Genomic DNA, 27,114 nt, shown 5'->3' with positions numbered 1-27,114 from the left:
CTCTGGTTATGAACTTAATTCATTCCAGAGGTCCATTCTTAACCTGAATTCTGAGGTACCACTTTAGCTAATGGGGCCTCCCGCTGCCATGCGATTTCTGTACTCATCCTGAGGTAAAGTTCTTAACTCGAGGTACTACTTCCGGGTTAGCGAGTCTGTAACCCGAAGTGCTTGTAACTCGAGGTGTTTGTAACCTGATGTACCACTGTATATATTATAAAATTTGATATCATTGTCAAAGTTTATTTGTTGTTGCAACTTTCCTGGTCGTTTCAACCAAAAAGGAAATAAGAGTATTTTATGCATACTGTGCAGAATTGCATAGATACATTGTTAAAATACAGAACATCATATAAAATACAGTATACTATATAATTTGATATAAGTAACTCTAATTTAAATGGAAATACAGGTGACCTCTCCATAGTGGAGAAGTCTGTGACCTAGTGAACTGTGTACCTGCAAATTCTGCTCCAAGCCCCTTCCTGCTCTCCCTTCTTATGACTTTAAGCAGGACTTAAATCCGGCCTCCCTTCAAGCAGAGGACTGTAAAGTAGGAAGATAAGGCCACCACAGTTCAACTCATGAAGGACCAGCAGGGGAAGCCGATCACCTGAATATACACTCAGTGGGGGAGGGGATGCACCCTAGGATGTGGGGGGGGGTGCGGGGAGGGGAGGAGGGGAATGTGAATTTGAAAAAAATAAATCCAGAAAATTCCCTTTATGCAAATTAAGCTGATTTCCTTAGGGCACTTTGCATCGGGAAATTTCCCGATGCCCTAGAGGGTGATCTAATTTAGCATGTTTGCCTTACTTGTATTCAGCCAACAAAACAAAGCAAAAGTCAAAACTGTCAAGCTTGCCTAATGCTATATTTGCAGAGTTGACATCCCTTCGTTGTTACTAATGAACTTACGAAACATTGAGTTTCCCGTGGGAAGAATATAAAACACTGGAAAACTTTCCACCTTGCTTCACTGGGTGCACCCAGCGCTTGGGCTGGTGGAGAGGGGAGATGTGAAACACACCATGATGTTTCCACCTTAACATCCCTTTTGTTTATGTGTCCTAGTGGACCCCTGGCATACTATTGTCACCATGCAAATCCTTTCTCACAGGCTGGATGTTCTCTCAATGTGCAGATTTCAGGCATTTGGGATCTACTTGGTCCCCTCCCCAACCCCCGAGATTAATCAATCTTAGCCAACCCACAAAACAGTGGCTTAAACTGGTGGAATTACATTAAGGTACACATGCTCAAGTCTAGGGATTTTCAATCAGTACCAAAACCAAGCCTTTCACATAAAAAAGTACTCCTTGTTTCTCCCAAAGCAGTCATTTTTAAGCAGTATAATTTGTAGGGAGAACACTCTTTTTAGTTGCTGCTATTGTGAAACAACTAAGTCAGAAACTTTTGCTGATCTTCTCCAAATCACCCAGAGTAGCCCCCTTTTAAAGACACTTACGAGGCCAGGGCCCAGAACGTTCTTTTGAGCATTCCAGTTCTCTTTTTATATTTCATTCATTTTTATGAATTGGTTCCTGCGAAACGTCTCAAAGTATTGTAGCAATATGTACTACCGTAATTGCACTGCATGTCAATGTCATTTTTCTCTTACCTGGAAGCCCCCCCCCCCCCCAATGAATTCATATAATCATTTATTTTAAGATCTATATTTGATATAAGCAGCAGTACGTTAGGATTCCTGATCTCGAAAACGCAAAGGCAAAAATTACAAGGGTTTCACTTGTGCTGTATTCAGGGGTGTATCCAGAAAATTTCGCTTTGCAACTACGCATACATAATTTGTGTGCATACTGCTATAATACACCTGGACATTCTCATTCTCTCTCTCTCTCTCTCTCTCTCTCTCTCTGTGTGTGTGTGTGTGTGTGTGTGTGCCTGTATGCTTTGTTCCTTGGAGTAACACTCCATGACATTCAGAAACCTACAATGAGTTGCAGAAAATCTGGGCATCTGAAAGCGCTAATGCCGAAAACATGGACACACACACAAACAAAAGGCGGGACTAAAATAAAATAGGGAAAGAAGCTGTGGACAGAAAGAAAGATGGTTCACTCACTTGCATGCATACCCACCAGTCAGTAATCTTTCTCCTTTATATCTTCGGGGCAACTGAGTCTGTGCCCCACAGCACTGCTGCCTCTTTTGCTGCACAGCTGCTGACAGTAAGCATCGCCCTGCCTCTTCCTCTCCAGCTGGGCCAATCAAAAGGAGAGGGCGGGGACAAAGCACCAGGGCAGCCTCTAGAATCAAAAAGAGGGAAAAGGAAGGCCCTCCCACATTCCTTTCCAAGTGTGCAGGAAAGCAGATGGAATGTTCTGCAGCCAGTCAGCTGCTTTCTTCTTGCAAAGCAGATCACACCCTTAGATGGTAGAGCATGAGACGCTTAATCTCAGGGTTGTGGGTTCGGGACCCATGTTGGGTGAAAGATTCCTGCATTTCAGGGGGTTGGACTAGATGACCCTCATGGTCCCTTCCAACTTTGCAGTTCTGTGATTCTGGTGTGGCCAGCAGCTGAGGCCAAGAGGCTTTCTCTCTCTGTGGCCAGTGCTCCCCATTGCCATTAAAAAGGGCCTGTCCCAAAGATCTACCGATACACATTTTGACGTCACCAAAAACGTTTACACGTGGTGGTGAAAAAATTGCATAAAAGTTATCGGTGATGTTTTTTAAAAAATGAAATGGATACATTTCTCGATCAACAAAAAACCTCTAAGCAGTTCGCATAAGAAGAACGTAAAATACTGGTGAAAAATAACAAATGAAAGCAAACTTTGGAAACAAGTAGGCCTAATAGGTATCAGAATAGAGATAAGATGAGTAAATTGAAGAACAAATATAATAGAATTACATGTTTGGGTAGGCTTGCCTCAACAACAATGTATATATATTTTTAGCAAACTTTGAAAACAATGCAACAAAGTTGCCTGCCTATTATTGATAGTTCCAGAAAGTAGACGGGGAAGCATCATGCGGAAGGGCCCGAGTCCAAAACCTTGCAACACCAAAGAGGGCTGGGAATGTCCACTGCCAGAGAGCTGTTGCCAGTCAGTGTTGGTAATACTAAGCTAGATGGGCCAGTGGTCTGTCTTGGAATATGAGGCAGCTTCCTATGTTCCTACGACACGCTGGTGAAACAATCCTAAACCCAACTACAATGTTAATTTCACATTGCTTGTGTGCAACGGCCTTTGCAGTCTGCTCTAAAGTAGGAAATCAGCTGGCATTCGACTTGTCTCCCCCACAGGCAAGTTCTTCATATTAGGCTGCGGACCTGATGGAGAGCTTTGGGCCAGAATCCGGCCACCGGCTGGGGTTGTATCTGGACACACAATTGATGATAAACACACAAAACAAATCGCACTTGTTACATTTAGTGCGTGCAATTGCTGGCACTGTGAGTTGGTGGGGGGGGGGCGTCCCTCCAAGTTGCTTAACAGAATCGTTTCGTGCTGGGGTCGGGGGCGCAAAATTACCGGATCTGGGAGCCCCAGGTCTGTCTAGAAGAGGTGCTGTGAATCCAAGAGTCGCACAGATCCTTTGCATAAAGGAGAGTTTATTTTGGAGGACCTATCTTTTTTATACATACACACAAGATCAAATGACGAAGTAAACGACCCGTCGAATCCCCTGCCGAAATCCGGGAGGATCCGGCTTTTCCCTTTTTCCCTGAGGGGGTGAGAGGCAGTCTGAGTGACAGGCAGAAATCTGATCCTGTGAAAGACGCGGAGAGCCAATGGGATGCGGAGATCCATCAGTTTGGATTGGAGGCCCCTGGAGGAGAAATAGAGGAAAAACCACCGAATAAGAAACCCTGTCAGTGGCGCTTTTCGCTTCCAAGGGGGAAGTGCTGGGAAATAATTAATGTTTTTTTTAATTAAATTTGGAGGGACTTCTTTGGGGGCGTGCGTGTGCGCGTGTGCGCGCAGCCGATCGTCCGGCGGTACCTTCAGGTGGGTCTTTGCAGCAACTTTGTTGTTCGTAGCTTCGGCTGATTACGTGGTTGTGGTTTGCAAAAAAAGAAGAAAAAAAAGAAAGGTAGCTCAGCCTTCTCTCTCTCTCTCTCTCTCTCTCTCTCTCTCTCTCTCTCTCTCTCTCTCTCTCCCGTTAGGTGCAACGCGAGTTTTGTCGTGCGCCATTGCTAGTTCTGCACACGTTTACGAATGAACGGGGCTAATTTCCCCCCCAGCGCGCTCCAAGGGACGAAACGGGCATGCCAATAAACAGCTTTCCTTCTCCATTTGATTTCTTGTATTAAAAAGTCCTTTCCTTCTTTCTGGCTGCCTTTTTCCGGCTCTTGCTTGTAACCCAGCAGAAAGCAGCGCAGAGAGCGAGAGAGGGAGGGAGGGAGGGATGTGTGTGTGTTTTTTTATGAATGGGACTCTGGGAGGATCATTAGCTATGCAAATTCAAGCGGTTCATTCATAAGTGTGTGCGTGTGTTGTTTTTTTGAAAAAAATAAATCTAAAAGCCATTTTGTGTTCTTGTTTTTAGGCTGTTGGAAGACTACATCTGGAGAAAGCCTCTTTTAAGTCCAATGTCCAGAAAATAATCACAATAACAACAGCAACAAAAAATACTTGGCAAAAGTCTGCAGAATGGATGGATTTTATGACCAGCAAGTGCCTTACATGGTCACCAATGTGAGTGATCAGTTCCAAAGTTGTTTAAACTTGGATTTCTTGGGGGTCAGGGGGAAATAAAGGGGAGGGGGGAGGAAAAGCTTTTCAGAGGATATATATATATATATATTTGCAGTGAGAGGAGGATTCCTGTGCCGTTTCTGTGAGGTAGACTTTTATTTCGATATATTCTGGTTTTTTTTCTTCGAAAGACCACCTCAGACTGGATAAAAACAACCCCCCCCGCCTGCCCCCCAGTATTAGTGGAAGAAGATAAAAGCAGCAAGGTCTGATCCTCCTTTCAAAGTTTCTGCCAGATGGAACAAACTTACATTTTAAAAAAAACCCTGTCTATTTTTTTTTTAAAAGGGACTTTGATGACAAATAAGCCTTGAAAACAAAGCAGCCTCTTGTTATCAGCTCCCTCGTCTCCCAACTAGCTTTAGTGAATGGTTGACATTAAAAAAAAAACTTTTAAGTAGGTGTTAGTGTTGTAAATTTCTAAAAATATGTCATATACTTAATGCAGTGCTTCTCTGTAGAGATGTGTGTTTTGAGTAAGTGGGTTGAGACGTAAAATATTCCCCTGAAGAAGAAGAACGATGGTGATCCGATCACAAAATTCTAGTTTGCAATTTAGCTTTTGAGCCATTTTTAAACAGTTTTACCACATATCTCTTTCAGCTCTTAATATTTTTTTAAATATCCTGCCGGTGTGAGTTGTTGTGTTGCCTCTCCTTCTCTCCCCCCCTTTCTTTTCTTTATTCTTTCAAAGTAACCAATCTTTTCTATTTGTAGAATCCCTGTGGGAGAAACTGTAATGAGCGACCAACAAATGTCAGGAAAAGAAAATTCATTAACAGAGATCTGGCTCATGACTCAGAAGGTGAGGATTTGTGCTAGGGGAGGGAGGGTGAATAAATTGTATTGGCTCCCCCCCCCCCCATGCCACTCTTGATGACATGTTGCCCTATGGTGTTTTTTCCTAAATATTTTGTTGTTTTTATTCTCCCCCACCTCCCCAAGCTGGGATTCTTGTCTACCTCTATTTATAGAAATGAGACAAGAAAACCACATTTAATGATGTGACACAAGATGACAAAAGCAATTCACCGCTAAGCTGCTGTATCTCTCCATGAGTCACCCTTCTCTGTGTTAGGTATTGCTGCACAGAAGGGACATAAATAATGTCATACACCTGAGGTGAGAATTAGGCGGGGAGTGACATGATGGACCCTAGAAGCGTGTGTGCAGCTCCTTTGCTTGGAGACCTCGCTGGCTCCCCATTGCAAGAAAGTTTGACCCTATTGCTCTTCGGAGAGATTTCGAACTCTTGATTTAGATCACCTGCCCAACCAGGGTGTTGTCCACATAGGTGATAACAGGGCAAAAGGATCTGTGGCACTATTAAAATAATAAATAATAATAATACATTTTACTTATACCCCACCCTCCGTGGCATGAGCTACCCTTAGCATCCTGCTCTCTTAATTTGGCCAGTAGCATTGACAATACCATGAAACACAAAGAGGGAAATGGGTAGCTTATACCTTAACCTCAAAAAACAGCTCATATCAGCAAGTCCCCCAAAGCTAACTTCTTAGAAGTTCATAGCAGTGTCACTGCAATCCTATTTCAGGTTGTTTCAGCCAGGAAGGAGATTCCTGTGCATGTAGTGATCAGCTGTTCTGCCGTGGCATTTCTTGTACAGATTGTTCTGTGTGATGACAATCCCTTGGGTGAGGTGGGTATATGGAGACCCACACAACTTTTTCTCACACTGCAAGTGAGGCGCTGCAGCCTTTTGTGAAGTTGGGTGCCCTAAGAATTTCATTTAAAAACCTTCACAATGTCCACACCGTCTGGACACTTGCAACTTTCTCCCCCAAGCTTGGTTTTAGCCAACAAACTTCACAAGCATTCAACATCCACCTGCAAAGACTGATCTGTAGGAACTGGGCAGTGGTTAAGTATTTGCAAATATTCTGTTAAAACTCTCTCTCAAATAAGAACCTTTTGATCATTCTGAATCAGTTTTCCAAACTGAGGACTGCTGCAGTCCTGCAAGTAACTAAATGTAAACCAGAATGACTTGAGTCTGGAAAATGCAGATATTGGGTTCAAATTCTGCTCAGGTTTGGATTTGAGTGTGTAGTATAATAAGAAACCTGGAGCCCTTGCTTTACTCTGACATAAAAAAAGGGGGGAAATAGTGCTTCATATCCAACCCGGGTGCAAATCACCGCAGCTGTTCGTGCAAAGCTTTATGGAACAGGTCTTCAATTGTTTTAAGGAGAAACAAGAGTATTTTAAATGAAAACGAGGCTAGGATACTGTGCTTGGTTACCTAGGAGTAAGTCCCAGTGAAATCAGTGGGACTTACTTCTGTACAAACATGCAAACAGTCATGCTGGGCATTTGTCTTTTGAGTGACTAACAGTGCAATCCTATGTGCGTCCACTCAGAAATAAGCCCCACTGACTTCAGCAGGACTCACTCAGAAATAAGTGTGCCGGGGAAACAGACATGCTGTGCCATGTGTGCAAGTTAGCTGAAAAGGGTACTGATTATTATTGCCTGGGTTGATAGCGAAATAAAAGCGCTCGGTTACATATTTTTTTTGTCTAATTGGAATCATAATAATGCAGCACGATGGGGGTATTTCCAGTTTGAATCTAGCCAAAATGAGATAGAATAGAATTAACAAGTATTTGTCTTTAACAGGGGTTGGGGTTGGGGAGTGAAGTACATGCAAGCACTTTATGTATAAATTGAAAGGTCCTTTATCCATCTCTTCCTCTTTTCCTAGAACTGTTTCAAGATCTGAGCCAATTACAGGAGACATGGCTTGCAGAAGGTAAGGGGAGAAAGTCCTTTTGCAAAAAAAAAGGAAAAAGGGAAAAAACAACTCTGGATGAAAAAAGGGGAGGGTGGGTTGGTGGAGCGGGAGGGGAGGGAGGAAAAAGTCCTGAACTTGCTGTCTTAATGCTCAGCCCAATTAATTGAGCTCTAAAAAAGCCACCTCATGTGTCATGCATACATTAGAGCCTCTGATGAGTTTGTCTTTAGGGACTCTGGGGCTGCTCTACCCAATGTCATCACAAATTACCAGGAGAAATTGCTTCCAGCTCACAATCACATCTGCTTTTGGCAAGAACTAATGCTCCAAGACTTCAAGTTCCAAGCCTCTGTTCAGATTTTAATTGCAATTGATCAGGTTTATATTATTGTACCTCAAGAGACTGCATACAGCCAGATCTGGGCTTGCTCTTTCCTTTAGAGCAGTGCATACAATTGTTTGGTCTTCTGGTGGAAGTACTTTTCTGATGGCAGAATATAGTTTCTCTGGGTTCATCAGGACGGGATGCTTCAAGATTTAGGTGCAAGTGTCTTCTTCCCACCTTGCTCACAACACAGAACATTAGGTGTGTATCGAAATGCTGAAGGGGCAATGCGGTTTATATGTTTTTTGTTATTTTGCAATCCTTTTTTTTTCTTTTAAAAAGAGAAACTGTCTTTCCTCCCCCCCCTTGTTTCTTTTATTTGTGATCATTTGAAATCTGATGCCTTTGCTGCAGCACTGCTGACAGTTTTAAAGAAAATAAGTTGTAATACTGAAGTTGAATAGCTGTGAATTTTTGACTTGAACAGAATGAGATGTTAGAAGTTTTGCAAAGGCAAGGGAAGTTGTTTCTAGCTGAGTTATATTTTGATGCTGTTTTCTGTGACGCATTCGGCTATTTTAAATCCTGTTTATTTGCACCATGAAGATGACTCAATATAGATTATCTTACATTCTTTTTAATATATATTACCTTTAACTAGAAACATCCCATCTCATTCGGATGTAACTAGTACTGTACATATATTCTGACTTGCTTGTACACATTGAGAATTCAGGGTTTTATTTTTATATTTTTTAAATCTCTTGCTGAATGTGCATTATTGTTTGTTTGAATAGACATTCTGTTTCTTTCGGAGGGGAGAACCAGAAGGGAGGGTTGAATGTGATTGCTTAAGATAGAAAGGAGGAAATGCTGTAATGGTATATAGACTGACTAGCTTTTTGATATTTCTCCATATAGTTTTGCCAAGTTGTTAGCACATATATAGCGTAAGCTTTTCCATCCTTTTTTCTAATCTTTTATTCTTAGTCATGCTTTTTATATCCAGCATTAGTTATGGAGAAACCAGGTGCCTTGTATACATAAGAGATGGTTAAACTTTAAATTGGAAGAGCACTTGAAATAGGACCTGCTCACTGAAATCCCCCTTAAAATGCAACAGTGACTCATTATGTTAAGGTAACTTTACTGAACATCTCTGAACAACTTCTTACTCAGCTTAATAAACCAGAACATTATCAAAACTGCAAAAGCTGGAATGAGGCTCTTAATTCCCAACAGAGTGGTGCAAGTTTTTTTTTTTTAATTACAGTTTGTTTGAATCTATGTTGGATTTGGGCTAAGTTGATAGTACCTAGGTATTGGCAGTCATGCGAGAAATTATTATTGGAGTCAGTATTCTTGCTGTTGAATCACTGTTTTTGAAAAGTGATCGAGTATTTTCATACCTTCCATAAGAAAGTTTCTGTTGCCTATTATGTTCAGGAAGAAAGGATTTGAAACCAGTCATCAATTTGTATGTGTACACATCCATGCTGGTGAACTGAGAATTTAAACTGCAATCCTGTGCACTTGGATCCAGCCCAATGGAAGACAATGAGACTATCTTCTTGGTAGACATGTATCCCATATCCGCTTTCCTGGGAGTAAGCCAGGAAACTCGGTGACACTTATTTCTTGAGTAGACATATGTAGGCTTGCACTTTTAGTGAAGCTAAGTAAAATAAGATAGTGTTACTGAAATATGCTACTTGAAAAGAAGGACTGCACAGAAATATGTATATATTGTGAACTGATTCAACCACTAAATAAACTTTTAAAGGTGGCACTGATCTAGTTACTTCCAGATTACTTAGAAATAACTGCAGTTTAAAGTTTGTGTGTTTGTGCATTGGAAGAAGAGGACTTCCTTTTTTTAAAAAAAACAAACCCAAAACAAACAAACTACACCATCACAATTTCTTAAATTGCTTTTTGCATGTTGAAGGGGTTTTAAGGATGGGATGTGGTGCAAAGGTTCAATCCATCGGGGATGCAGTGCCAACTGCAATTTGACTTTTTAATCTCTAAACAGCTCTTTAAACTAATCTCCTTTTTACCTTTCCCTCGATTTTGTCAATTGATGTCCTCCTGGTTCTTTATAAAGTTGCAGCCCTGCCAAACTGGCCACCTTGCTACATGTTCACATAATTATTTTCATGAAGCTCTGTGGCCAGGAAAGTGACCGTGACATTTTGATTCTCTCTCCCCCCCCCCTTTTTTTCTTTTAAAAAACTTGGAGCAATAGCAATTGACAAGATTCTCCTATGAGTTCGGAACTCCCACTGGGTAGTAACCAGGTCAGGGGGAAAAAACCCTCCTCTCTATTGCACTGCAACATACTTAACTCTGTGGATATGAAGGATTGAGGGGGTGGGGATGAGAAAGAATTGCCCTTAATAGTTGAGACGCTTCAGCTGCATATTTATCAGCATCCCTATTCTTCTGCAGAGAATGTTGCTTAAAATGAGTAATCATAAACAGTCTATTCTCTTTTCAGTGTAGGCACAAAAAAGTGCCATTGGTAACAATGGGATTTACATATGTATTGGAGGAAGAATATAATTCAAAGTGGTGAATGGAAGCAGGCCATCTTATTTTGTCGCTGTTGTGTGATGTGTACACTGTGCCAAACCCAGAATGTCACATTCAAAAATTTGTGGCATCCTGTAGTGCAAGGACGCTGCAGAGTGTTTGACAGAATTTGTTCCTTCTTCACATGGGAAGAACAGAATTAAATCACTGGCCCCTCAGTGGGGGGGGGGGTGAAACAAAACTCCTGTTCCTTTTTTGTAGTGGTGCTGAGTCATTGGAATCAGCAATCGATATCAGGGTACTAAGAAATAATAAGGAACGCCTGTTAATAATTTCCTCGCTTAGTCAAACATTAATATCGTCTCCTTATAGTGAAATACTACTTGGGCTCTTTTTATGCACGCGTGTAAAAGTTCCCTTAAATTGGGGGAACCTGCTGACAGGTGATAAAAGGATTTCAGTACCCCTGTGTGTGATTTCTTCCCCTGCACTCTCCATACCGTCGCTGCCCAGGGTGAAGTCATGGCGGTCCCATTCTTGACCCAGCATACTGTAGAAGCCCTGTACTGTATCTGTCATTATTGCATAAGTTTGCCTTGACAAATCGAAGTTAGCTATTGACTTGAAATAATCAGCTCAAATATGAATGTAATGTATTTTTTTCATTATGGGAAGCTCCAGCTGTTTGTTCTGTAACAACAACAACAAAGAAGAAGAAAAAGAAAAAGGGGGGAAGTAACTGGTGCTGAAAGCCTGCTGTGTTATGTTGGAAACACTTTTGTGGTTGAAAGAAAAATGAGCTAAAAGGGAAGTATGCTTTTAAATCCTTCTTGAAAACATTAAAAAAAAAGATGAATGGAATAACCATAATGTAAATATTGTAGGAGGGACTATTAAGCTCCTCTTTCTGTTAACATTAGTATTGATTTGGCAAAGTGTCATCTGGAATTTTTATGTAGGCTAATCTGTTAATCAGAAGGGTAGGTGAAGGAATTGCTTCTCTCTGCAAGGTGGCGCCCAGGTAATAAGGTCTTGATTTCTTTAAAATATAATGGTCCTACTGAATATTGGTCAGCTTTGGTGAGTAAATCTTTTAAGAAAGGCTATGCATTGGGTCACTTTCTACTGTCAACACCTGTATATTATGAGCACCATTGTCAGCTTTGACTCTTGCCTCTCTCTTTTTAAAATGAAACTAAATGTTCCCAGTAGAAGTCGGTGCCCCCTCCCATAACACTCAAATTCTCATTTCAATAGCAATGCAAAATGTGAAACATCGTGGTTTTTTTCTAGGTGGTGTAAATCAGACCAACTTCCATCTTCACCCCACCTGTCCCAGTCAAGAGAGTTGAAATAACTTTGTAACTGCAATCCTATACTTGTTTACTCAAAAGAGAGTCTTGCTGACTTCAATGGGACTTGCTCCATGTTAATTGGATATAGGATTGCAGCCTTAAATCTAAGGATCTTCCTCTGCAGTTGTTGGTCCAGTGCTTGATAAAAAAAAAGTCTTCTCTTTCTTTTTAAGACCACATAATCCCATGAAGGAAATAATGTCGAGAAATCAATCAGTGGGATTTTGGAATGAACCCAGTACAGTAAAAGTGTAGAAGTATTTGAAAAATGATATTGAAATCTAGCACACATGATTATTCTTTTTTTGGGGACAGAGGTGGACTTCAGAAACAGCAGCCTTCCTGAAGTCAGGCGGGGGGGGGGGGAATAAGTTTTAAAATGTCAAAAATGATGTTCCAAATGGGCAATTCTGAGCTTTATGAGGATCAGTGTGCCATTGAGGATTACTAGCTTGCAGTTCACCAGCTTCACAACCTTCGGGGGCTGTTTTAAAAATGCTTATAACTTTATGTTAAGTCTGAGCCGCACTTTTAAAATCGCCTCAAATTTTATACACTGTTCATATTTCATGCAAAGGTGTGGGTTCTTAAAAGTTGTTTGCACAAAACAATTTTAGTACATCCAGAAGATGCAAAAATGCCCTGGCCTTTCTTCAGGCTGTCTTATGTACTCTTGTAGAGTTCATTTTTGAATATTCACTGGTCGCATAGAAGAGAGCAAGGTCCAACTGATTTGCTAAATTTTAGCCACTCAATAACTTGCTTCCAAAATAATCAAACTAATATTTATTCCTGGTTTGTGTTCTATTTCCTCTCCCAAGGTGTCTTTGCAGGGCAGGTGGGAGACTTCTTTAAGGAAATACCTAATCCCTTCATAACCCGAAATTACTGATATCACGAGTGGAAGTGCTACCATACTCTGAAGAAAGTTCTTTAGACAAGCAAAAGGATAGAAATAGGAGTCTCTCCTCTAATCCACCCCTCTAATCCACTTTATCTTCTCCTCTCTTTTCCAACCCCTCTCCTCCTATGTCCTATAACCCTCTTCCTTCTGACAGCACCTTTTTAGTCTTTTCCTTGACTTCCCATTTATATTAAGTTTGCATGTCCTTGTAGAGCCTGTGCCGTATGTGAGATGAAGCAGGGAAATGGATGTGTTTATGTAAAAAGTTCAAGTTTACTCTGTTTTCTCTCTCTCTTTTACTTCTTTTTTTTCCCCCTACCGGGGTGTGACAAGAAAAGATTGTGTTGAAGCCAGATGTTTCTTGCTGGATTCTGTTTTTTTGTGAATGGAGGCAGCGCTCCAGTTTTGACTGCTTGTCTTGAAGAATTGCTTAGGAGATCAGCTGTCTCATTCACTGGCAGAAAGAATGACTCCTACGTCTTCTGCCTTGTTTGGCTCCAGGTCATTGTTACAGTGGGTAGAGCTGGTTTTAATTAAATAGCAGCTTCTTCTTTTTTGTATGGGCTGGTGCCTAGTTTTCCATCCTCTTCTCCCCCTCCTTCCCTTCAGTGCTCTTACTTACTTTTTTTTTCTGTATACTTTCCAAGAGAAGAAAGTAAAGTGATCCTCGGCTTTTGGCTTTTCTTTTCCAGCCGGCTTCTGGCTTGCTTCATGCGCTAAAATGCTGCTGTCTCTCCTCTCCTCACCCTGCTCCAGCTAACGATGTTCAGATTTCTTCTTCTCCTTATTAAAAAGGGGGTCTGAGGTTCATTTCAGTACTTGTAATAATAATAATAATAGCAACAACAATTTGTTATTTATATGTCGCCCATCTGAGTGGGTTGCTCCAGCCGCTCTGGGCAGCTTCCAACAAATTAAAACACAATAAGACGCCAAACATTAAAAACTTCCCTAGACAGGGCTGCCTTCAGATGTCTTCTAAAAGTCAGATAGTTGTTTATTTCCTTGACCTCTGATGGGAGGGTGTTCCACGGGTTGGGCGACAACTACTGGGCTTTAAAATGCCAAGAGATCAAGCTGCACGGTCCTGTGCACACCTGTGCCCGTCCCATTAAGCTCAGGTCGGACTCATCATAATGCAAAACATCCTATGTAGGACATTGGGCTGAAAGGAGCTCGTGATTTTTAACTAAGCAAGCGATTTCTAGGGAAGTTGGGGGGAGACCCCATCCAAACCAAGAAAGCTCCCCTGAAAGATCTTAATTAATGCGGTGTTGCCTTGGCTTCTACCCGTGGGAAACGGTGAGAATTTGTGTGGGGAGGAGAAGCATTTGGCAACGATCAGTCTTAACCAAAGAACAGATGTTGGTCTCTCAAGTCGGTGGCAACTTGTCTATTACCTTAATGCAGAACGAACCTGACAGAGCTGTTCCCAATATTGCCACATGTTTGAGTGTCTCAAAACGCTTCTGGTGTTTATTTTCCCCTCAGTCTTGCTTCATTAAATAGAGCGGGGAGATAGTCTCCATTGTGTTTTTTTGTTTTTTTGTGGTTTTTTTTAAAGGTGTAACCATTACATGCATCTAAACGTTTTTCTGTCTCCTTATCTGCGTTCGGCAAACACTTATGTTGACATGCCCTCTTCCTCCCCCCCTTCTGTAGCCGCCATCCCTCCCACACACACTGTCACTGTATTCAAAACCACTGTAGCTTTTATGACAGCCTCACAGAATTGCAGCGTCGGCATTGACAAGAAAAGAGGAAATGAATGATATATAAATGTGCCTGCAGTTACAGCACTCCAAAGTCATATTTTTCTTTTCAGGCATCCATGTTTTTAGCCCAAGTTAACCGCCTGCTTGCTGGTCTGACTTGTAAGTCCTTCAAGGCTGAGGTGTGTGTGTGTGTGTATATATATATATATATATATATATATTTGCTTTCGTAGATTTTCACGGGTACAGGAATGCAGGTTTTGGTGTCCTCGGGTGTCTTCCCGTGTAAAAGTTGGGGTGTCTAGGCGACGTTTCGACGAGGTCTCACTCGTCATCTTCAGGCTGGTGCTTTCGGCTTCCGAAAGCACCAGCCTGAAGATGACGAGTGAGACCTCGTCGAAACGTCGCCTAGACACCCCAACTTTTACACGGGAAGACACCCGAGGACACCAAAACCTGCATTCCTGTACCCGTGAAAATCTACGAAAGCATATATATATATATATATATATATATATATATATATTTGAGGGGGGAATATTGTGACGGCATTTTTGACAAGTAAGGGCCTTAATACACACTTACCTGGGAGTGTCCCATTGAACCCAGTGGGTCTAACTTCTGAGGCAACATATGTAGGATTGTGCTGTAAATCACTAATGTACGTCACCAGCCCCCATTTTAAAGGGAGGTTTTGTGGTGTTGCAGGACATGAGCTTTTAGTACTTATTCTGATTCCTTCTCTGCATTTCATCGACATTTTCATTTCTGTTGTTAAGAAGAGGAGTGAATATTTGCTCGTATTCATCAATATGGGATTGAGAACATCTCCAAGGGGAAGCGATTGCACCCAGGGAAGAGCAAAGAATGTCAGAGCAGGGGCTCAGTCACGATTTAATTTATTCCCCATGAGAGGTAAAGCTGCTACATTTCAGACCTTTCCACAGAGTTTTGTAAATTGTTTTGTAAAGTTCTTTCTTAAAATAAAAATAGGTTCTTCTTTCCCACCAGAGTCTTGTTGTGTGCTTGTTTCCCTCCCTCCCTTGTATATTTTCTGTGATAGGCAACTGTGGGTGCCCCTTTATTGTGAAGCTGACACATCAAAAGTCAGGGCAGATGTAAAACCAGTGATAAAAATGAATGTTAATGGAGGATTTGTGCTGCAGATTTTCATTCCTTTGAAAGGGGAAGCTGAAGCTTGGTTCTGGTTTGTTTGTAACACTACGAAAACATATTCAACTGGTGTGTTGCAAAGTATAATTTCTATACAAATGGATGTAAAGACCACATTCTGCAGCTATCATATGTAGTTTTTGCTACATGTGTCTGGATTCTATAACAGAAGGGTGTGTGCTGATTTACATAGATTTGGGGGGGGGGTTGTTTTTAAAAGAACTGTTTGAAAACTAATGTTGGCCTTTTCATCCCTGGGCCTTAAATATATTTCCTACTTCCAGTACAGAGAGACTGAAGCTATAGGTTCTGTTTCGTTGTACCAGATTCTGAAATGCATGATGATGCTCCAAAAGTTTGTTTTATCCTTTTTATAAGCTATTAAATAAATGATTTGATGCATTTTAATAGTTTTTAACCGGAAGGGTGTCATGTTAGTTTGGGAACTTTCATTTATAAGTCAGTTTCCCCTCCACAATATGCAATGCATATTCTGTTGCTCTGAATAAAACAACTTGTGCTTTTTCTCTTGGCCTTGAGAACCAGCATAGTACAGTCGCTATGTGTTTAGCTTTGATGTGGGAAATCTGGCTTCAAATCTTTCCCAAATCAGCCAAAGCCTACCTCACAGGGTTGCTGTAACACTAAAATGCTTTCATTAAAAAATAAAGAAAAATAGGACACCTTCTGTTCTAAGCCATTGTGGTTTCTTTTGATGTGAAATGAAAAGGAAGGTTAAGTTGTCATATGGAATTCAAATTGTTTTTAAAATCCAGTCCTTGTGGCATCTTCATAGTAGTTGGTCTTATGTGGGAATGAAGGAGAGCAATGGAAACGATTCCACACTGCAGTTTGTCAGCTGTTTTTTCTATGGTCTCATGACTTCCTCAGAAGCATTTAAAAGCGTGGTGGTTATTCTGACACCTTTTCTCCGTAGCATGTAAACAGGAGATGCTAACTTGGTTATATAAATTAAGTTGTATAGATAATGATGGCTTTGCCTCAGATATGCCTTGAGTCTAATGATGTCCGGTTAATCAAAAGATGATCAAGCGGTGTTGGGACAGGTGTGATCTCAAAAACCAGGCCTAGATTGAGACAAAGGGAAAAAACTTAATTCCAAGAGCCAAAGGAATCCTTACACAAGGCTTGCTCTCAGAGAAGTCATTGTGCTGTTCGGCAATCTGTCACTGGAACCCCAGGGGCGATTCAAAAGGAGCTCATCTTAGGATGTGGGGCCCAGTTATTCAAAGAAAAACTGGGCTGGTGCAACCCACATGCTTGAGTCTAAGGAGCTATTTGGATCACAGCCTTAATAAACATTTTTTTATTGTTGCCTGTATGAACTCATCTTGTAGTGCTCTATTCATTCTTCTTCTTAACTCATCAACATGATTTCACGTTAACCTTAATAGGCGCGGTACAAATGCATCTCTCTTGTGTGTGCTAAGATAGGAAGCCTGTTTGAAAGTGCAAGTAACACTATCTTCATTTATTAGGGCTAGAAGGGTCCAGTAGTAAGTTTTTGTTCTGCTCACTCTTTTGCATAATGACATACTGCTTATAAAATTTGTGTGTGCGTCATAGAAGGGTTGGAAGGGACCCTGAGGTTCATCTAGTCCAAACCCTGCCCTGCAGGAATAGGCAGCTGTCCCACAGTGGGATTGGACCTGAAACCTTGCTGGTGTTATCAGCACCACACTCTAACCAACTGAGCTATCCATGTGTATAGATATTGGAAAGCGTGCGAGAGAGAAACAGTGTCAACTTCTGTTGCTTGATGTGAAAATGACAGTGTCTGGTGGTGTCTTAAAAGCAAGCTCCCAACTAATCTTGATGTTAATATCAATAAGGGCACGACTTGTACTGCTCATTGCTGATTAATTTACCCATATGCATTTCATTAAGTGACCCCAACGATGGATCTGATCACAAAGCAAACTACCCTGTATTGATCAGCATGAATTTCTAGTTGGGCAATAAGCCTCTTGGTGAAGATAGAAAATAAAAAAATACTTATTTCTGAATTAAGATTCATAGGATTAGGGGGCAGAGCTGTAAATCTAATTTTGCCAGGAAGCAAGTTGGATTGAGCTCAATGGGCTTCATTTCTGAGTATCTATGCATAAAGAGAAGCCTTGAGTTATATGCGGCTCACTTAGACTATGGAGACGTGAAACTTTGCTATATAATATACATTTATTTAGCGCCATGTGTTCTTTAAGCACACCAGTAGATGCGTAGTGGATCCCTGCTAATCTTAGCATCTGATTTTAGGATTCTTTGCAGAGATGCTCTTAATCTCTAATCTAAATTGTGAATGTGTAAAATATGTTCCTGTCTTTAGAAGCATTGAGGGACGCAGGTGGCGCTGTGGGTTAAAGCCTCAGCGCCTAGGACTTGCCGATCGAAAGGTTGGCGGTTCGAATCCCTGCGGCGGGGTGCGCTCCCGCTGCTCGGTCCCAGCGCCTGCCAACCTAGCAGTTTGAGAGCACCTCCGGGTGCAAGTAGATAAATAGGGACCGCTTACCAGCGGGAAGGTAAACGGCGTTTCCGTGTGCGGCTCTGGCTCGCCAGATGCAGCTTTGTCACGCTGGCCACGTGACCCGGAAGTGTCTCCGGACAGCGCTGGCCCCTGGCCTCTTAAGTGAGATGGGCGCACAACCCCAGAGTCTGTCAAGACTGGCCCGTACGGGCAGGGGTACCTTTACCTTTACCTTTTAGAAGCATTGAGCCAAGTTCCCATTTGTGCTTGAATTTGTGTGTGTGTGTGTGTGTGTGTGTGTGTGTGTGTGTGTGTATGTGAATGATCAGCTTGGAGTTCTTGGTACAATTAACAATGTTTTAGATGGATCATATAATTCACTAGGAAATGCATCTTTTTTCATCTCTTATTAGCAACTATTCTATTCCCGCTCCCCCTGTAGCTTTTCTCTTTTCCATAAACTGCTACAGTTGATCAAAGGCAACAGCCTAAAGTGCTTCCATGGACTTCTGCATATATTATATTTGACCCCCCTTTGCTACTTTCTCTAGTGGTACCAGCTTGATTTATTACTACAGAGATGCAGTTCTACCTCCTCAGTGTTGGTCAGATGCAAGCATAAATCTAAGATGGGCAACTACTGCCTACCACTAGTTTTACTGTCAGGGGTACTTGGCAACTAACGCATCGCCTGATTTACCGATGTACATACTGCCATTTTCTAAAATGGGTGTAAATGTTCAGCGGTAACAACAAATGCAGAATTCTCACACTCGGAGTTCATTTTGGGTTGTTTCTCGTACATACGTCAACGCTGTGTTCATGCTAAATCATCTTCTCGATTTGGGCACTGGCTAGTGCTAAGAGTTAGGATCACGTCGATGTTTTGCTGGCTTGTGGATGTTAATTCCTTTCTTTCTGTTTTCCCCCCACCCTATCTTCAGCTCAGGTACCTGACAATGATGAGCAGTTTGTGCCAGACTACCAGGCTGAGAGTTGTAAGTATTGTATGACTCACCACTTTTGCTTCACTTAAGAAAATGTCTTACCTTTCTTGTTTTGGTTAGCCGGTACTCACACGATAAGTGTGGTTATCAGGCCGTGGCATCACCATAGAAACATGTGAGGAAAGAAATTGCCGAATTGCAGCCGGGGTGGTTTTGGTGGCGGGTTTGGCTGAAGGCGGTGATATCATTTTTCCTTTTGTGAAGGGGCTGGTGGGTGATTGCAAAGAGTGCATTCTTCTAATATAGGGATGAGCAAGCTCTGGGCCTCCAGATGTTGCGGGACTACGGAACCCATCCTCCATAAGCAATGGCTATATGAGCTAGGGCTGATGGGAGTTGGAGTCCAATGAGACACAGAAGGCCACAAATTGCTCTACCAAAACTGTTGGACTCCCAACTCCCACAGGTACACCTGGCACATAGGTTGCCAAAGTGTGCAGCATTTTGCCTTTTGAAATTCCTTCCACAGTTTTACCATCCTTACAAAATGCAGTTCACTTCTGTTGAAATGAGATGCGAAGTTGCCTTGTTTCTCCCAGCTAAGATGGAAGTTGACCTTGGGAGTAGGCTTATCAGAAGGGGGAAATGTGGCGCTGAGGCTAATAAGGCATCGAAGAGTTTATATCAGGTGTCGGGTGGGCAGTTCAGCGCTTCCTGCATTGTATTGCTGGAAAGAGATTCACATGCATGCACACAACTGAAGTGAAAGGGGGTCCCTTGAAAGTTCACGCCTGCCCCCCAAAGTTCTTGTGAACCGTTTTTAGTAGGTCTGTTGTTGTTTTCTTAAGCTGCAATCCAATATCCCAGGGATGAGGAACCTCAAGTAGAGGGGCTGGATGTGGCCCTTCATGCCTCTCTGTTTGGCCCTCGGGCCTCTGCCTAGGCCACAACTCTTCACTGACCCTGCTCTAAGTCTCCAGTGATATTACCTAACTGGAATGTGTCCTTGAACCTCTTGCTTGTCTGGATGGAGAGTGGTCTGTCTCTGGCGACACTTGGCCACACCTGCCGTTGGATGGCTGCCTATGATAGAATGTGACCCTCAAGCTGCTTTGCACATTCAACCTGGGAGTACAGTGAGCTTGCTTCTGAGTAGACAGCAATAGGCTGCTCTTCTGGAACCACTGGCAGTTCTACCAACAGCTTTATTTAAAGAGTAAACCTCTTTTCCCTATGACTGATTCTGTGGCCAAAGAGTCACCACTGGTGATTTTCCTCTCTCATTTTATGTGATAAAGAGGTTTTGTGAAAGAACTCCCCGCCGCCCTGTCATTCGCAAATCATAGATACTGAAAATAACATCAAATGTTCCTTTCAGAATATGGTAATGTGGTATTTTGCCATGATCTTGTGTGTGTGTCTTCCACCTCAAAAACTGGTGTTCTAAAAAGAGAGAGAGAGAAATACCCATTTTCCTTGAAACAAAGCGACAGAGCTTCAAGAGTGGCCCTTAACACAGATCCTTCCCCTCTACACATTTAAACAGCTTTAAAGTATGACTGGATTCAATCCATCGTTCCCCTTGAGGTAAATATGACAATTCCAGTCAGCTTGGAATTGTTTTCTCAAATTTGACTTCCTTGGCAACCCTTCCGTCTTCCAGCAGACTGTATAACTAATTTTTCGCTTGCTTAAGTAAGTTATTGATGGGGGGGGGGAATGTAACCTTTGAAATCAAGTACCTGTTAATTTTAACATTAAGGTGTTGTAGAAGATGACATTAAACAGATACAAGTGAAAGAAACCTGTTGTGCTATGTTTAGTGATATGAGTAAAACTGTGAAATAATAGCCTGTGAGCCCCTTGTCAAATGGTATCTCTCCCCCCCCCCCCCCCCGCATGATATGAAACCAGCTGTGTTGCCTTGAAATGGAGTTTGGACAAAACAGAGTTCAAAGACAGTATGTTAAACTTAAGTTTTCAAACCAAGGACTTCCGTCTGCACAATACATTTGGAACAGTGTGATGCCACTTTAACAGTCCTGGCTTCCCCTCAGGAATCCTGGAAACTGTTCTTCTCACAGAGCTGCAATTCCCACAGTAGTATAACAGTTAATCCCTCCTTCTAGGGAATAGTAGCTCTGTGAGGGGAATAGGAGTCTCCTAATTACTTTCAGCGCCCTTAACAAACTACCGTTCCCCAGATTCTTTCAGGGAAGCCATGGCTGCTTGAAGTAGTATCATAGAGCTTTAAATGACCCATATGCTTTCAATGCCACTTCCATATATTATAATACTGCTTCCTATATTATAATACAAGAGCCCCTTTAAAGGCCCAGATGACCCTCAGGGTTCCTGCCAACTCTACAGTTCTATGTGCAAAAAACCCGATACTAGAGAACTCAGTTCATATATTTTGAATCTGTTACCCTTTGGGCTCCTTTGGAGGAAGATGTGGGCTAGAAAACTAATCTTATGATATCTTTAAAAATAAAATAGCAGGGGTGTGTGACTTGTGACCCACCCCACTAAGTTGGGTGTCTATACTGAGGTCAAGGGCCATTTCTAGGTATTACCCAAATTCTTTCTCTGGGAGTGCAAAGTTCTGCTGATTGTTTCACTGACTATTGTACAAAATAAATCAATGATTCGTAGAGAAGGGCTATGAACTGTGAATGAGAAACCCTGTCAAATATTGTCAGGGTTTCTTGAGTAAGCTCTTCCCCCTCGGACAGAAATGCCCTAATCCAGTTAGAGGCTTTCTGCAGGGATAAGCAGACCTGTGCCTAGCCTAATAATAATAATAATAATAATAATTGTAGAAATGGATGCTGCATGCATAGTTCTCATATCTGATCCCGTTGTTAGAGAGAGCTGTGTCTTTCAATCTGCCATTGGTTTGGTGAGGAATCTGGGGCAGGCAGAGAACTTGAACCCAGCTCTCACTTCCCCTGTTTAGGTTGCATTTTAAATGGCTTGAAAGGAGTTCATATGCATGACTTTGGCTGTCCTGAGCACACACAACTTTTGGATTGGGGCAGGCACTCCCAAACTCAGCCCTTCAGATGTCTTGGGACTACAACTCCCATCATCCCTAGCTAACAGGACCAGTGGTCAGGGATGATGGGAACTGTAGTCCCAAAAAATCTGGAGGGCCGAGTTTGGGGATGCCTGGATTGGGGCATAGGTGTTTTCTTAATGTTCTTTGTTAACTGGAACCACCTCAGCTACAATTTACACAATCCTATCAAAAGAGCATTTGTTTGTTTTGTTTTTTCCTTGTTTTCCCTTTCTAAAGGAAAGGTCAGGAAGCTTCCTGGGGAGTTAATCCGGTAAAGGTTGCAGAGTTTCCAACACAGATTTAGCTATGTAAGTTACATCCATGAGCTGCGTAAAATATTGGAGTAAGCAAAGCTGTTGGGTGATTTAAAGAGGTGAACTCGGAATCTCTTAGAGGTACATTGTATAGATTTGCTATGTATAGCGCTATAAATGCAGGCATACGGTTTTGATTTTTGCAACAGAGAACTTTGCAGAAGTAACAAAGGTTATGCTCTGTGAGAATTGTGAAGACCACAGAGAAACTGCAAATCTATCTAGAGCAGAAAACAACTATTTGGGGCAGAGGGGGTCAGAGAATGGGGGCAATGTGCTTATACATAGGTGATTCTCATAAATTTCAAAACTGATGGGAGTGGGAAGGTGGGTGGGGGGAATCAATGCCAAGCCAGTAGCAGATTCAAAGTGGATACAAATCCTTATACAGTGGTACCTCTAGTTATGAACTTAATTCGTTCCAGAGGTCCGTTCTTAACCTGAAACTGTTCTTAACTAGAGGTGTGTTTTCGCTAATGGGACCTCTTGCTGCCACTGCACTGCCAGCACACGATTTCCATTCTCATCCTGGGGCAAAGTTCTCAACTTGAGGTAACTCTTCCAGGTTAGCGGAGTTTGTAACCTGAAGCGTTTGTTGCCTGAGGCATTTGTAACTTGAGGTACCACTGTAGTGCAAAGTGACACAGGCTTGAGCAAATTGCAAGGAAGGAGAGATCCATTAATGTGTCCTGCACTGCCATACAGGTCAACAAATTTATTATGGCACAAGCTTTAGTGGACTGGAGTCCCCTTCATCCGTTAACATGTAGTCTTTAGTCCATGAAAGTTTATACCACAATAAATCCGTTAGCATTTAAGGTGCCACAAATCTCTTTGCAACAGGGTATGTTGGGTACTGCTTTGAAGACCATGAATAGGGTGTGTTCAAGCGTACTTGGGAATATATTTTCTTTTCTGTATATGTGCCTTAACTCCAGATATTTCCATCTCCTTCGGTCAGGGCCATATAGTAAATTTCTGCATTGTTGTAGGGAGCAAAACAGGGATAGTTGGTACATATGTAGAATTGGCTGCAGCAACAGGTTGAAAGTTCCTTGAGGCTCCTTTGTGGCTCATGCAATCACCAGGCAGGTGGCTGTGTTAGTTCTTGGGTGTGCCAGTTTGCTTGGAAGAACAGAATCTGGAATAGTGCCTGAGGGCTCATTCACTCATGCACTAGTGTGTTCCACTGAAATATCTTTCTTAATCAACACTCCAGTGCTGAATTGCCTCTTTTAAAGTATTATAATTTGAGATAATGTTGAGTGATGTGAAAACTTTGTTTTCAGGCATTCAATCTGCTACGTTAGTTTCTTACATGCAGGGCATCACTTAATGTTACTATGATGGAGTAATTCTCTTTTTTGTTGAATTTGACTCAAATTAGGTGATATTTAAAAAGAAAGCAGGGAAATAGATTGAGTAGAAGAAGCACAGGTATTTTCTTCTTTGCAAATCCTGCTGAGGGCATTTTTTTTTAAAAAAAAATGATGCAAAGATACTCTTATCAACAGCCTTGCAGAATAGTTCCCTTTGAAGTTAGAAAAAAAATTCCCATCTCATCTCAAGGTTTTTGCTTTCTTGGGAATGTTTCTTAGCAAATACAGCATTGGTGTTGTTAGAAGTGAAAATATGATGGTAGATATGGCAAAAGTAGCTTCTGGCTTTTAAAAAAAGAAAAGAAAAAAGTCTTGAATATATTTTTAAGCCGTAGTTGCAGGGAGCATCTGATTAAAGCAATGATAGAACCCTCCCTGTGACCCTCGAGATGTTCTTGGACAGGTTTCCTCAACCTCGGCCCTCCACATGGTTTGAGTCTACAATTCCCATCATCCCTGACCACCAGTCCTGTTAGCTAAGGATCATGGGAGTTGTAGGCCAAAAACATCTGGAGGGCCGAGGTTGAGGAAGCCTGTTCTTGGACTTCAGTCCTAGGCAGCATGGCCAGTCCTCAGGGATGATGGGGGCTGTAGCTCAGAGTCATCTGGAAGGCCAGAGATTCCCACCCCTAATCTAAAGCTACCGTAAATAATAAATAAATACATTTATATCCCACACTCCCCAGCTGAAGCCAGGCTCAGAGCAGCTAACAGCAATAAAAGTAACGCAATTTACATAAAATCACAATCAATTAATTGAAATCAGGCATTTCTCTTGAGGGGGGGGCGCTGTGGGGAACAAGGATGCTAGCTCTGTCTCATTTTGCTGGTTTGATCATTGCCTTCCCCAAGTTGGAGGGAAATGACTGGAGAAGCAATGTGGGACAAATCTAGCTTTTTTTGTTGCAAATCCCCTCCCCATGAAGAATGCCTAAAGAGAGTTTCTCTGTCCGTTTGTCTCTTCAAATCAGTCATCAGCCCAAAGATTTCAGCAAAATCTGTCTGCCTATTGCACTGAAATAATGCACACTTTAATTTTGCAATATGTCAAGCTCCTCTAGTAGTGTAAAATCTCCCATACTCATACCCCTCGGGATTCTTACTTGGGAATCTTTCATTTATGCTGGGTTCCCTGCCTGCTGATTCTAGAGCCTTGCAGTTCATTGTCTGTTATTGCTTTGTGTGCTTTGGACGTGTGTACAGATAACCACTACAACATCCTAGGAATGCTAAAAGAGCCCTACTAAGTCCAAGCAAAGGACTTAACCTAGTCCAGCATGCTGCTGACAATTTCTAAGGGCACTTCTAGGCAGGTGTTTTCACTGGGGCTGTTGCTGCGTTGACTTTGCAGTCACCTCAGGCCGTCGACTATGTTGTCACTCTGAGCTGGAGCCATCTTAGGGAGTTGCAGGTGGCATTTATGCATGACTGCTGTTATACTGCTGTGATCTCATTGCTGCCATCTGCAGAGGACCATAGTAGCACTGGCCTAGGTTCCCCGCGTTGCTACTCTATTCTGTTCTTGAGATTTTAAGATCTGTAACAGCCTCCTGCATGCTATGCTGAAGCAGTAGTACTTCCTCTTTCTTTTGAGCCTGCTTTTGTGTAAAGACTAACAATTGATGATGATGATTTTGCAATTAAAGCCCACTTTTTATCCATGGAGCTCAAGGTGGCATATATGGTTCTCTCACTCCCCATTTTATGCCCATGACGACAAGCCTGTGAGGTAGGTTAGGCTGAGAGATGGTTGCTGCCCAAGGTTCCCCAGTGAGTTTCATAGCTGAGTGGGGATTTGAAAGGGATGTTTTAGGAGCAGGTAGTTCAGTAATGCATGTTCTGGATCACAGTGGCTCTTCATGGTCTCAGGCAATGGTTTTTCACATCACCTGATGCCTGATCCTCTTTTGAAAAAACTGAATCACTCCACAATGTTAAAAAAACAACAAAAATATTATGCATCTTTATCCAGAATCTATCCAAGTCAGAAATGTTTACTAGTGCTGTGCCAATTCTGCCCCCCAACCATATATTCAAGAACTATAAAAGACAGGAGAAGATACTGGAGAAATTTTCACAGGTGAGGTGTTGCTGTGCTTAACCTTTCCAGCAGTGATGTAGGTTTTCTGGGATATATTTAATTGGAAAAATTCCCTATGTAAATAATTTGCATTTGAGTATAGTCTGCGTCGGGCAACATGCATCAGAAAATTCACCAATGCCCAAGAGAGTGCTCTATTTTGGCATGTTTATTTCACTTGTATTTAGTAAACAATGCTAGAAAAAATGCCGGATATTTATTTGCAATTGGCATCCATTCATTTTTACTAACGAACTTAGGAAGTAGAAGATTTTCCGCAGGAAAAAACAAAGCACTTAAAAAATTCTGCCCCGTATTTCAAGGGGGCCCAGGGGTGATTGTGAGTGTCCTTTCTTTCCATACCATCTCTCTGGTTTTCTGCAACTGCAGCCACCTTGGGTGCCTGCAATCTATGTCTTCAAATGGGCTTTCCTATAAGTAGGGGAAGTTGGGGAGGCTGCCTACTATGCATCTGACAGCTGTTTGTAGTTTAAAGAACAAACTTCTCTCATGGGGCCTTTTCAGATTGAAGAAGTTCTGGCAGTTGGGAAAGCTGCAAAAATGGGGAGAAATGTATAATTCTGGGCAGAATGGAAATTGATGCCTTTTTCTATCCGTATTTGCAGGGCAAGGGAAGTTTCCTGAAATTGGAAGTCAGGAATGGGCTTTTACAGATGAGAGTAAAGTAGTCTTCCTTGACTACTACTCCTCTCACTTCAGCTGAGTGAAATAATTTTAATAATATAGTTGACTGCTTTCCTTTGCACCTGACCTCTATGGTTTCATTTTGTGGTTAGCCCCAAGCATTAGTCTGTATTTAGCAGTATTCCTCCCTGCCCCCGCTCTTTATATATAAGGATTGAAGACTTACTTAAATTTGAGGAAGGCTATTCTTCATGAATATAGCAAGAGAGAGAAGGCTTGCCACTGGGCTCCTCCTAGTCAATAATGCCTTTAATCTGTGGTTGTAGTAGCAACTTGAAAGCTTTATTTTGGTTTTAATAAGTAGTTCTTGTTTTTCTGCAGACTGTGGAGATTTTTTATTAATATGTAACTCCTAACTCTGAAGGGTACAAAGACCTTGATATATTTAGCCTCAGTATCGATCTGATACACAACTGGCACAATATTACTATAAAATAAATGGCTGCTCGCTGCCAATGTATATAGACAGTATTGATGTTTAATCCTTTTGGAAACTTTTTTTTTTTAAAATGACCTTGCTGCTATGAGGTGAACACGCTTTGCTCACTGAAATTGCCCTCTTGCCATACATGGAAGTTGGCAGGTCTTGGGCCCTATTCCTTTGACTTACTTTTTGACATTTGAGGCACATGCGTGAGATTTAATGAC

General features: G+C 41.9%; 1 protein-coding gene and 1 long non-coding RNA gene across 8 annotated transcripts in view; one reads left to right on the top strand and one right to left on the bottom strand.

Annotated features, from left to right (window-relative positions):
• Nucleotides 1–2,188, bottom strand: part of LOC310828268 — an 89,849-nt gene extending 87,661 nt beyond the window's left edge. Inside the window, exon 1 of one of the 2 annotated variants that reach the window (XR_014556802.1) lies at nt 2,103–2,188. This is a non-coding gene — a long non-coding RNA (uncharacterized lncRNA). Of the gene's footprint in view, nt 1–2,086 lie in introns of both variants that reach the window. The other variant, XR_014556803.1, reaches the window with a different exon arrangement.
• Nucleotides 2,189–3,817: 1,629 nt separating this feature from the next.
• The window catches only part of ETV1 (ETS variant transcription factor 1), a 90,556-nt gene continuing 67,259 nt past the window's right edge, over nt 3,818–27,114 (top strand). The window contains exons 1-5 of one of the 6 annotated variants that reach the window (XM_083705357.1): nt 3,818–3,980; nt 4,522–4,670; nt 5,448–5,535; nt 7,459–7,506; nt 18,925–18,978. In XM_083705357.1, coding sequence (XP_083561483.1) covers nt 4,626–4,670; nt 5,448–5,535; nt 7,459–7,506; nt 18,925–18,978 — 235 coding nt within the window. In that variant the 5' untranslated portion in view covers nt 3,818–3,980; nt 4,522–4,625. Of the gene's footprint in view, nt 3,981–4,521; nt 4,671–5,447; nt 5,536–7,105; nt 7,210–7,458; nt 7,507–7,666; nt 8,075–18,924; nt 18,979–27,114 lie in introns of those variants that run through there. The other 5 variants (XM_083705358.1, XM_083705359.1, XM_083705361.1 and 2 more) reach the window with 5 other exon arrangements.

The sequence above is a fragment of the Podarcis gaigeae genome (assembly GCF_964106915.1).
Source record: "Podarcis gaigeae genome assembly, chromosome: 12".
Lineage (NCBI taxonomy): Eukaryota > Metazoa > Chordata > Lepidosauria > Squamata > Lacertidae > Podarcis > Podarcis gaigeae.
Note: the sequence above shows the minus strand (reverse complement) of the source record. Positions and strands in the feature narration are given on the sequence as shown.